Raw genomic sequence first — 12,016 nt, 5'->3', positions numbered from 1 at the left:
TGGTTTTTGGATAACAAATATAAATTAAATGACATATGAAAGACAGGAGGCCTGATCCTTTATTTTGAAATAATACCCGAGGCCGGAGGGAATTATCCCTTACATGGTTAGCCCAGTGGAAGACCTAACTACAAACCTAACAGAGACTTCCTTACTGCATATATGTCACCAGGGTTATTAATGAGGAATCCTCGAACTTTTAAATAGAAGAGCCAGAATGAATGTTTGCTGACGTGTCTGCTTGTTCTTTAACCAGAGAGCAAACATGAAGGGCACAGAGGGAGGCTAAGTGTTTATAGACTGGGTGCCCAGAGTTGTGCCTCTGGGAAAACCACTGAGCACTGACTCTTCAGGCTGCCCCTGAAGACTGACAAATAGGGGAATGGCCTATTCTTTAGGGATTAACCCCGAGGCACATCCAGGGTGTTGGGACAGATGTCCACAACTGGTTTTTTTTGTTTGTTTGTTTGTTTGTGGTTTTTTGGGGTCTTTTTTTAGGGTCGCACTTGCAGCATATGGAGGTTCCCAGGCTAGGGGTCCAATCAGAGATGTAGCCACTGGCCTACACCACAGCCACAGCAATGTGGGATCCAAGCCACATCTGCAACCTACACCACAGCTCATGGCAACGCCAGATCCTTAACCCCCTGAGCAAGGCCATGGATCAAACCTGTATCCTCATGGATACTAGTCGGGCTCATTAAACACTGAGCCTCGACGAGAACTCCAGATGTCCACAACTTAGAGTTAACTGCCTCACTCCCTCTCTTCCACGGAGTTTACCAAGGATTTATTAAGTGCCACATGTACGCAAGGCAGAATCTTGCTACTATCATTGCTTCTACCATATACTTCTGTTCTTGTAGCAAATATTTGCGTTTGGCCAGGAAAAGTAGCAAAGGGTGATGTAGAGAGAGGTGGGGGAAGCAACCATGTCCCTAGGAACTCAGCCCAAGATAGTTTCTGAAAATAACCCTTGAAGTACCCAGAATAGATTTAGTTGTGGCATGATATGCCATCTTTTGTCATGGTAGTTAATTGTATTCCTCTTCTTTAAGCCACCACTGGAGCCTGGAACTATTTTGTATGAAGCAGAACTATCGCAGTTTGCTGAGGACATAAAGAAATGGAAGGAGAGATATGTCGTGGTTAAAAATGATTTTGCTGTGGAAAGCTATGAGAACAAAGAGGTAAGGTATTTCCTTGTTGCCACTGGTTCTCGTAATATTCTTAAATGTTGGCTGGGTTGACTGGCATGCCCTCTCCTTTGAGACTGACTGATTCAATAAACACACACTCACTGAGGTATTCATTTCAGTCAACAGATATTTATTCTGGGTGATAGAAAGAAGGTTCTAGGCATATAGCTGTAGACCAGACAGATGCTTGCAGTCTAGTGGGCAAGGTAGACTTTGAGCAAGTAATTGCAAGTGCGTGTGAAGATAGGAGGTTCTACTGAATGACCAGTGCAGGAGCCTTTCCTGTGATCACTGGCCTTGAGGTCAGTCTTGGTCACCACCCTGATAGGTCTCCCTCTCTGTTCTGTATCTCCATGTTTTCCCACTCTTAAGCCTCCTATGAAGCTGAAGAATTATTAAGATTTTCATTGGATCTGCATGGCTTCCTCAATATTCAGGACATTTTACATACTTTATTCTACTTAGGAATTTTTTCATTAGCTTTTTTCCTGGTTACTGCATTATTTTCCTTATCTGTCGAACATGGAGAAAATGACATAACATATGAAAAGTTCCTAGCACCTAAGAGGAGTTCAATTTTTATTGATTCCCATTTCTTTCCCCATTGAGGGAGGTAACGTGATACCGAAAGAACACTGGGCAGAGAATTTGGAAAAGTGAAGTTGAGGTCAGGCCTGCATTAAACTCATGTGTGTGGCTGAATGACCTCATTGATTCCTTCTGATTCATACTGTACACACATTCAGTCTACATAGATTCTCAGGCTCCCTTTGAAACGGACAGTTAACTCTTTATGGTTTAATGGTTGTAACAGATGTAAAACTCTGCTCTCTTGATTCTAAGTTCAAAAACACTCAGAAGGAGTTCTCGTTGTGGTGCAGGGGAAACAAATATGACTGGGAACCATGAGATTGCGGGTTTGATCCCTGGCCTTGCTCAGTGGGTTAAGGATCTGGTATTGCTGTGAGCTGTGGTGTAGGTGGCAGACGTGGCTAGGATCTTGCAGTTGCTGTGGCTGTGATGTAGGCTGGCAGCTGTAGCTCTGATTAGACCCCTGGCCTGGGAACTTCCATATGCCATGGGTGCAGCCCTTAAAAGCAAAAAGGAAAGAAAGAAAGAGAGGGAGAGAGAGAGAGAGCAAGAGAGAGAGAGAAGGAAGGAAGGAAGGAAAGAAAGAAAGAAAAAATACAGTCAGAACATCCTCTACAGAACACCCTGTATAATTACCTCTGATGCTAAACCATCAGGAAGAGGCTTCAGGCTGACAGTGTTTCCTTTTCATTTCTGATAGAAAAGAGAAATGAAACATAATACAAACTTTTTACACCTACCATCAGGCAATACTCAAGTCCTTTCTTGGGTCCCTTCTTTTCAACATTCGTTAAGCTCATATTTTCTTTGCTTTATCTATTTTAGGATTTTATTAAACCTGTGATTTGCTCTCTGAAGCCAATGATCAATACAGTACAAATCCTAATGATAATAATAAAGAATCACTTCATATTTTGTGTGACCCATTACACTGTCCCCTCAGGGGAACTTGAGAACAGCCAGTATCGCCTAATGGTTAATATTACGTGCTTTGAATTACACCTTTACCAGGAACTAGATACGTGTCCTTGAGTAAATTACAAATCTCCTTGAATCTCAGTCTCCTCATTCATATAAAGGTGATCAGTACCTTCATCACGATGGTGTTGTAAGGATTAAACACACGAACGCATTGAAATCCTTAGCACATGGCCAAGTGCTGGCAGAGCCGGATATAGAGCAGGTGTTGTTATGACAACCAAGTAATGCAGAAGAAGCAATCATAGAACTCACTCTTGGATCTGTTAAGGTTTTCACCACTTTGGGCACTGACTGAGGTTTCATTTTCGACCAAATTTCAGGGTTGTTTTTTTTTTTTTTTTTCTATTTTCATTATTTTAAAGTTTGCTGCTTCAACTTGCAATTTATGGACTATACTGCTTTCTTTGATTTGCTCATCATTTTCAAGCGAACTTATTCCAATTGTTAAGATATGCTCAGTAAGTTTGGTAATCAATTTTTTCTTTAACTTGGAAAAAAATGCCCATGCAGTATGCTGTAATTCCTCAAGGTTTTAATAATAGCCTATTTTTTAAACTTATACAAGGGTGTTATTTTTAATTATACCTAGAGTTATACATTAAGTACCAGGAAAAAATGAAGCACCGTCATTTGGTAATTACTCCCTACTTCCTGTACGCTTGCACTGGGGCTGGACAGACCTAAGTATGAATCCTGGACTTGTCCACCTACTCACCACTGGGTCATTGACAAGTTATTTAACTTTGAACTTCATTTTTCTCATTTATATGATTGAGATAATGTCTAATTCACAATGCCGTTTTGAGGACTGAATAACATAATGTTTATAAAAACCTAGATTACAGCCTATTTTCACAAATAACCAACTGAGATTTGAGGCTGGTCTGAATCAAACTGTTCCCAGGCTTTCTCAAAATCACATCACGTAGGATTCTTCTCTGTTCTTTTCTGGGTCCTAAGGTGCTTGAGCCATTGATTACTGGGGTATTTTGTTTGTTTGTTTGTTTTTGTCTTTTTGCTATTTCTAGGGCTTCTCCCACGACATATGGAGGTCTCCAGGCTAGGGGTCTAATCAGAGCTACAGCTGCCAGCCTACACCAGAGTCACAGCAACGCAGGATCTGAGCCTCGTCTGCAACCTACACCACAGCTCACGGCAACGCCAGATCCTTAACCCACTGAGCAAGGCCAGGGATCAAATCCGCAACCTCATGGTTCCTAGTCGGATTCGTTAACCACTGAGCCACTGAGCCACGACGGGAACTCCTGATTAGTGGTTCTTACAAGAATGAAAACAACCTTTTTAGGTATACAAGAGTTTTTGTTTGCATTTCTTCAGTCACTATCTTATTGATGCAGAATGTATTATTGTTACTCTGATTTTGCAGCCCCGATCAATGTTATTTTAGTTATTCCCAAGAGAACACTCCAGATTTGGGGTCCCAAGTTTCATGGTCTCAACTCTCAATGTGCTTTTAGCCTTGCTTTTAGCAAGTGTGCCTTGACTTAAGCCCTCCCACAAGATACGCATAATTAAACTTTATCTTATCTGTATGTCCATGTGAGTATATCTTTTAAACCCACTGTTTCACTGCTTTAACAATGCTCGGCAGCTCTTTTACACTTCCCAAACAGCAGAGCTTTTTATCTACTGGCTGGAATTTGTTTTGATATCATGATAATACACTTCCATCCCAGATAATTTTACTGCAAAACAGTCTCATGTCTGAGGGCAAAGTGGTGGCGTATTTTATCATGGCAACATTTTTATGTTTTTGGTAAAAATCCAAGGCAACCATAATTGCAGTTACATGTCCCACAGTCTCATTACTCATCAGGCTCCAAACATTTTGTACAGTAAATGTCTATTATTAGAATGATGCAGGTGCTAGCATCTGAAGTGGTAGGTGTGGTGCAGAATTTCTAGAAGTTACTAAGATATGTTCCTCTTCTCTGAGAAACATATCTACAGGGAATCTCCCTGAGGTTAGGGACTCTGATTTACATGTTGCGACCATCACATAAAAGTACTAAAGTACGGCTGGCAACTAGAAATTATGCAGAACAATTTTTTCAGCACCCTTGGCTCCACATGGGGCTGTGACCAATGTCAGGTCAGGTAAAGTCCTACCCTGAATGAAGTGATGGGTCTAGAGCTGGTCACATGACCTCAGCAGAACAAAAGGCACTGCATTATCAAAACAGCATGATACTGGCACAAAAACAGAGATATGGATCAATGGAACAGAATAGAGGGCCCAAAATAAACCCATGTACCCGCAGTCAATTAATCTTCAATAAAAGAGGCAAGAATGTACAATGCAGAAAAGACAGTCTCTTCAATAAGTGGCATTGGGAAAACTACATGTAAAAGAATGAATCTAGAACATTCTCTAATGCCACATACAAAAATAAACTCAAAATAGATTAAGGACCTAAATGTAAGACTGAATACCGTAAAATTCCCGGAGGAAAACATAGGCAGGAAATCACTGACATAACTCATAGAAATATTTTTTTGGATTCATCTCCTAGAGTAAAGGAAATAAAAGCAAAAATAAACAAATAGGACCTAATCAAACTTAAAGGCTTTTGCACAGCAAAGGAAACCATAATCAAAACAAAAAACAGCCTATAGAATAAGAAAAATACTTGCAAATTTTGTAACCAACAAGGGATTCATTTCCAAAATATACAAATAGCACATACAGCTCAAAAATATATAATATTTGACCTATATATATATATATTTGGTCAATATATATATGACCCAAAGAACTCAATCAAAAAATGGTCAGAAGACCTAAATAGATGTTTCCCCAAAGAGGATATATAGATGGCCAATAGACACATGAAAAGATGCTCAACATCACTAATTATTAGAGAAATGCAAATCAAAACCACAATGAAGTACCACCTCACACCAATTAAAATGGCCATCATCAAAAAGTCTGCAAATAATAAATGTTGGAGAAGGTGTAGAGAAAAAAAAAACCCTCCTACACTGTTGCTGCAAATGTAAATTGGTGCAGCCACTATGGAGAACAGCATGGAGGTTCCTTAAAAAACTAAAAATAAAACTACCACATGACCCAATAATCCCACTCCTTGGCATATATTCAAAGAAAACTATAATTTGAAAAGATACATGCACCCCAGTGTTCACTGCAGCACTACTGACAATAGCCAAGACACAGAAATAACCTAAATGTACACTGACAGAGCAATGGATAAAGAAGATGTAGTACATATATCCAATGGAACATTACTCATCCATAAAAAAGAATGAAATAATACCATTTGAGGCAACATCGGTGCAACTAGAGATCATTATACTAAGTGAAGTAAATCAGACAAAGACAGACAAATATAATATGATATCACTGATATGTGGAGTCTAAAAAGAAATGATACCAATGAACTTATTTACAAAACAGAAATATATTCACAGGCAAAGAAAACAAACTTATGGTTACCAAAGGGGAAATGGGAGGAGGGATAAATTAAGAGTTTGAGATTAACAGATATACTCTACTATATCTAAAAATAGTTAACCAGCAATTACATACTGTATTACAGAGGGAACTATATCCAATATCTTATAATACCTATAATGGAAAAAAATCTAAAAGTGAATATATATCAATGTATACATATATCAATATATATGAACATGTAAACTGAATCACTTTGGTGCACACTTGAAACTAATGCAACATTGTAAATCAACTATACTGTAAATTTTTTAAAGATAAAAACGGGCTGATCTTGGCTGGCTTCTGACCTGAAATCTCCACAGTTCAGGCCCAGCCTCAGGCAGGGTTGGATCTATGGCTCTCATTGTATCAGAACTCATTTCTTTCTTCCACCTCAAATCTTTGCCTTCATTGGGCCTGGCTTCCTTTTTTTTTTTTGGCTTTTGTCTTTTGTCTTTTTAGGGCTGCACCTGTGGCATATGAAGGTTCCCAGGCTAGGGGTCTAATTGGAGCTGTAGCCGCTGGCCTACGCCAGAGCCACAGCAATGCGGGATCTGAGCCAGTCTGCAACCTACACCACAGCTCACAGCAATGCCAGATCCTTAACCCACTGAGCAAGGCCAGGGATCGAACCCGCAACCTCATGATTCCTAATCATATTCGTTAACCACTGGGCCAGAGGGAACTCAGGGCCTGGCTTCCTTAACAGGCCCTGATCTCCATTGTCAGGCGTCCTCAGGCTCCTCCACAGTGACAGGAAGTCAGCGGTGTTCCATCCTTATACCACTTTCCCCTCCTCACAGTGCAGAGGTGGTGTCTCCAGTCAGCTGGGCGAGGCCTCAAGCTCACCCTGATTGGAGAGGATGAGGTCATGTGACCATCCCTGACCCAATCAGTGCCTCAGAATATAGCCAGTGGACCATGTAAGAGCTTTTCCTTTGGGGGCTCCAGCAAGGCCTGCCTCTCACTCTGATTGGACAGAGGCTTCTGGTGAAAAAAGCATTTTTGAATAAATGGCTCTTACTCAATGATAGTGTGGGAATTTCTGTCACTGAATGTATGTGTCTGGGTCTGTTTATTTCTAATAGTCCAGATATTTTCCAAAAATCCAAATGAGGAAAAAGTACAATTATTTATGCCTTTCCTTTCCTAGGCCTATCAGAAAGGAGCTCCCCCTAAATGTCGAATTCTTCCAGCTGGTGCCAAGGTGTTAACCTCAGAAGATGAATACAATTTATTATCTGACCGGCATTTCCCAGACCCTATTGGTAAGTTGCTGAGCATTCTTCCCAAGGCTGTTCCTAAACATTCTTTGTTTAACTGACCAGTACTTCTCAGTGGGGGAGGGGATTTCACTCTCCAGGGACATTTGGCTGTGTCTGGAGGCATTTTTGGTTGTCACAACTTGGAAGGATGGTCCTATAAGTATTTAGTAAATAGAGGCCAGTGATGCTCGCTTAACATCCTACACTGCACAGGACAGCCCCTGACATGAAGATTCTCTGGCCTTAAATATCAGTAGTTGTCAAGGTTGAGAAACCCTAGACACATATTCTCCATAGGCAAATGGAAGATGTAATTTCTCTGAGTCAGGTAAACGCTGTATTACTTCTATCACTTTATTTTTTATTTTTTTATTTTTTTTATTTTCCCACTGTACAGCAAGGGGGTCAGGTTATCCTTACATGTATACATTACAATTACAGTTTTTCCCCCACCCTTTCTTCTGTTGCAACATGAGTATCTAGACATAGTTCTCAATGCTATTCAGCAGGATCTCCTTGTAAATCTATTCTAAGTTGTGACTTCTATCACTTTACATCATATTTGGTAATACACAAGTCAGTCTGTGCATTAGCACATAGAAAATGTACCATTGGTCAGGCTTCTTGCGGCTTTGGAATATATTGCAAGCTTTATACAGGACAGCAGAAATAAATATATAGGGTCCAGTCTATGAAATGTACAATCCTACTTTTTTTTTTTTTTTGTCTTTTCGCCATTTCTTGGGCCGCTCCCGCGCATATGGAGGTTCCCAGGCTAGGGGTCTAATCGGAGCTGTAGCTGCCAGCCTACGCCAGAGGCACAGCAACGTTGGATCCGAGCTGCGTCTGCAACCTACATCACAGCTCACGGCAACGCCGGATCGTTAACCCACTGAGCAAAGGCAGGGACCCAACCCGCAACCTCATGGTTCCTAGTCGGATTCGTTAACCACTGCGCCACGACGGGAACTCCCAATCCTATCTTTTATAAGCAAGCCCAGACCTGTCAGAGAATATTACTTCTCTAATTTTAGGATGATATGCAACAAAATATTATAAATTAACAAAATACTTCTAGCAAGTGTTACAGTAACTCAGTAGCTACTGCATAAAAAACCATTGCATTGTAAGTAATAGCCGAATGCACTCATGGAAAGAGCATTGAACTAAGCATTTGGAGACTGGATTTTTATCTAGTTCTATCTGTGACACTTATCAAGTGTTTACCCTAGCTATTGCTGAACCTCTCTGATTTCTGTTTCTCCCAGCTCTAGGGCTTTGAAATGGAAAATCCAGAAGGATCTTACCAGCTGTAACATACTTTAATTCTCATTCATGTCACTTTTTTCCATGTAGAGAGAGTGATGGATAATATATAGAACAAATGGAGTGTTTCATAAAGATTCATGAACTGTGGATAATGTAATAACTCTGTCTGGCTTTGTGTAAATAATACTGCACAGTAATTACTTAGTTTCTTGAAGAGAGCCCTGATTCTTATTAATAGGTATAATCATTTCTTTGGAATTTATGGAGAAAAATATAATCATTTTATGAACTGTTATTTCAGTGCAAAATGCTTAGCGTAAAGTTTTAATAACACTATTATAGGATTAGCATATGGACCATAAACCTAGATTAACAAACTATTACTAAGTGCTTGAAGCTAAAGCAATGTTTTATGTGCACTGTTCATATTATTACATTTTCTTTCAACATCTACTTATATGTTATTTGGCTCTGGAGCTGCTGCTAGAAAATGGGGATACCAGTATATTGATTCTTCAGAACCCTTTCAAAAGAACTTTCCAATGAAATCAGAACAGACATTATGTTTATTGATTTATTGATGAAATCATATCAGAAGGAATGCAAGGGACTAGAACACACAAGGCCTGTGTGACTGGTGCCACTTGGCCCAGGGTTTCCGACTAGGGCACGTCAATGACTTTTTAAATTGTATGGTGTGGCCATCTGACTTTTAAAAATAGAATATTCTACAGTAGATCATTTGTAATATCCTTGTAACTCAACTCAGAAAAAATGCAGACTAATAGCATCTGGAAAATTGTTGGAAAATTGTTGTAAAAGGTTAAGTGAATGATAACTAGAGGCTAATAGGAATGAATTTTATGGGGTTTGATAAAGCTTTTAAATGTAAAGGGTGAACTTTGCTTTCAATTGTTTATACCAAATTGAGACGTCTTGGAAAGGGCACAGAGAGTTGTTTCACAAAATCATGTGAGGAGGAAGACTCACTGTGTAATTATAATTTTATTGGAAAGAATAAAATCACAATAAAGATAGGAGGAATTAACCTCACTTGAGAAAAAGCACTAAAGGTTTATCAATGAACGTCTCCTTACACAGTAGCGTGCTAAGATGATGTATCAAAAATGGCCCCACATTTTGTTAAAATTCACTTGTTTGGTATTTTATTTATTTATTTATTTATTTATTTATTTATTTTTGCTTTTTAGGGCTGCACCCGTGGCATATGGAGGTTCCCAGGCTAGGGGTTGCATCAGATCTACAGCTACAACTGCCAGTCTATGCCACAGCCACAGCAACATCAGATCCGAGCCATGTCTGTCTGTGACCTACACCACACCTCACAGCAACACCAGATCCTTAACCCACTGAGTGAGGCCAGGGATCAAACCCGCAACCTCAGGGTTCCCAGTTGGAGTCATTTCCACTGTGCCACAATGGGAACTCCTTGTTTGGTATTTTATTAGTTAGAATATACTTTGATGCACACAGCAAAAAAAAACCTTTATCTTAAATACGTATGTTTTTATTATCTTGCTAAAAATATTTGGATGTTAGCAATAAGGGCTGGTGTGGCAGTTCCATAAATGCCCAGGATTCTCTTTAGCTTCCTCCCCTTTTGTCTCCAGGTTGTGGCCACTGGAACTCCAGCTGTGGCTTTCTCATTCCAGACAGGAGGAAGGGGAAAAGCTGAGGAGGCAGGCACATTCCCTCTCTTTAAGGGTGCTTCAGGAAGTCTCACTGCTACTTCAGTTTAAGTCTCATTGGCCAAAACTTAGTGGCTATGGCACACCAGACTGCAATGGAGGCTGGAAATGTAGTCTTTATTCTATGCAGGCACTTGCTGAACTAAAAATCAGGGATTTTATTACTGAGAAAGAGGAGACGATAAAAAATGTGTTATAACTAGAGATCTCTGCTACAGCATTCAATTATTTATTCATTTCTTGTCATCCATATGCTGATCATTCCTTTTTAAAATTATATTGGGGAAAAAGAGAAAGAAAAGAAAAAAAAATTACATTGGGGGAGTTTTTGTTGTAGCTCAATGAAACGAATTCAAGTAGGAACCATGAGGTTGTGGGTTCGATCTCTGGCCTCACTCAGCGGGTTAAGGATCTGGCGTTGCCGTGAGCTGTGGTGTAGGTCACAGATGTGGCTCAGATCTGGTGTTGCTGTGGCTCTGGTGTATGCCAGCGGCTACAGCTCTGATTTGACCCCTAGCCTGGGAACTTCCATGTGCCGCGGGTGTGGCCCTAAAAAAATATATATATATTGGATATAGTTGATTTACGGTGTTGTATTAGCTTCAGGTTTACAGCAAAGTGAATCAGTTATACATATACACATATCCATCTTTTTTCCCATATAGGTTATTATAGAACACTGAGTAGACCTCCCTGTGCTATAAGTAGGTCCTTGTTAGTTATCTGTTTTATATACAGTAGTGTATATATGTTAATTCCATCCTACCAATTTATACCCCCCCGTTTCCCCTTTGCTAACCCTAAGTTTGATTTTGAAATCTGTGAGTTTTTTTTTCTGTTTTATGAATAAGTTCTTTTGTATCATTTTTTTTTTAGATTCTTATGTTATTGTGTTCTAGGTATTTTGCTAGGGACTGGGGCACCCAGGGGGGTGCTCCTGGTGCCTCAACTCAGTTGCCTTCAGAAATGGATCTCCCATGTGTGTCCCAGGAAATCTATTCTTTTTTTTTTTTTAGATTTATTAAAAATTTTTTATTAATGTATAGTCAATTTATAGGAAATCTATTCTTTATCTAAACCAATCTTGATTTATTCATTTGCCACGAGCAAAATTCTGTTCTGGAACCTTCCCTATGGTTCTGACCCGTTTCTTGGTAAACCCAGTGCTTTCAGTTGTCTCTTGCTAGGTCCTTCTTCCCTTGCTTTCCTAGTGATTGGTGGCCATTATCAGTTCTATGCAAGGAGCATAGAACTGATTTTTTTCCTGCTTGTTCTCCATGACCCTAGAAGTAAGCTGGGGTTTATTTAACTGAGGGTAATATCATAGAATTGGAATACATGCAGAGAAATAAAGTTCAGGTGGGGATCTGAATAATATTATCATTAACATGAGTTTCTTGGAATTGATTTTGAGGGAAGTGCTGAAGGTCCCATTGTTTAAGGCTTTTAAATTTCCTAAGACAATATAGTACATTTATTCATTCAACAAGCTGTAGTAGACCATCTACTGGGTTCCATGGGGCTTTG

General features: G+C 39.7%; 1 protein-coding gene across 1 annotated transcript in view; it reads left to right on the top strand.

Annotated features, from left to right (window-relative positions):
* Positions 1-12,016, top strand: part of NIBAN1 (niban apoptosis regulator 1) — a 163,568-nt gene that overhangs the window by 67,433 nt on the left and 84,119 nt on the right. Inside the window, 2 exon segments of the mRNA NM_001243219.1 lie at positions 1,059-1,190; positions 7,400-7,514. Coding sequence (NP_001230148.1) covers positions 1,059-1,190; positions 7,400-7,514 — 247 coding nt within the window.

This window comes from Sus scrofa, chromosome 9, assembly GCF_054392235.1.
Source record: "Sus scrofa isolate SSC_HxYL_T2T_F1_AM1 chromosome 9, Sscrofa_HxYL_maternal_Yorkshire_Landrace_v2.0, whole genome shotgun sequence".
NCBI lineage: Eukaryota > Metazoa > Chordata > Mammalia > Artiodactyla > Suidae > Sus > Sus scrofa.
This window is presented reverse-complemented; position numbering and strand designations above follow the sequence as displayed.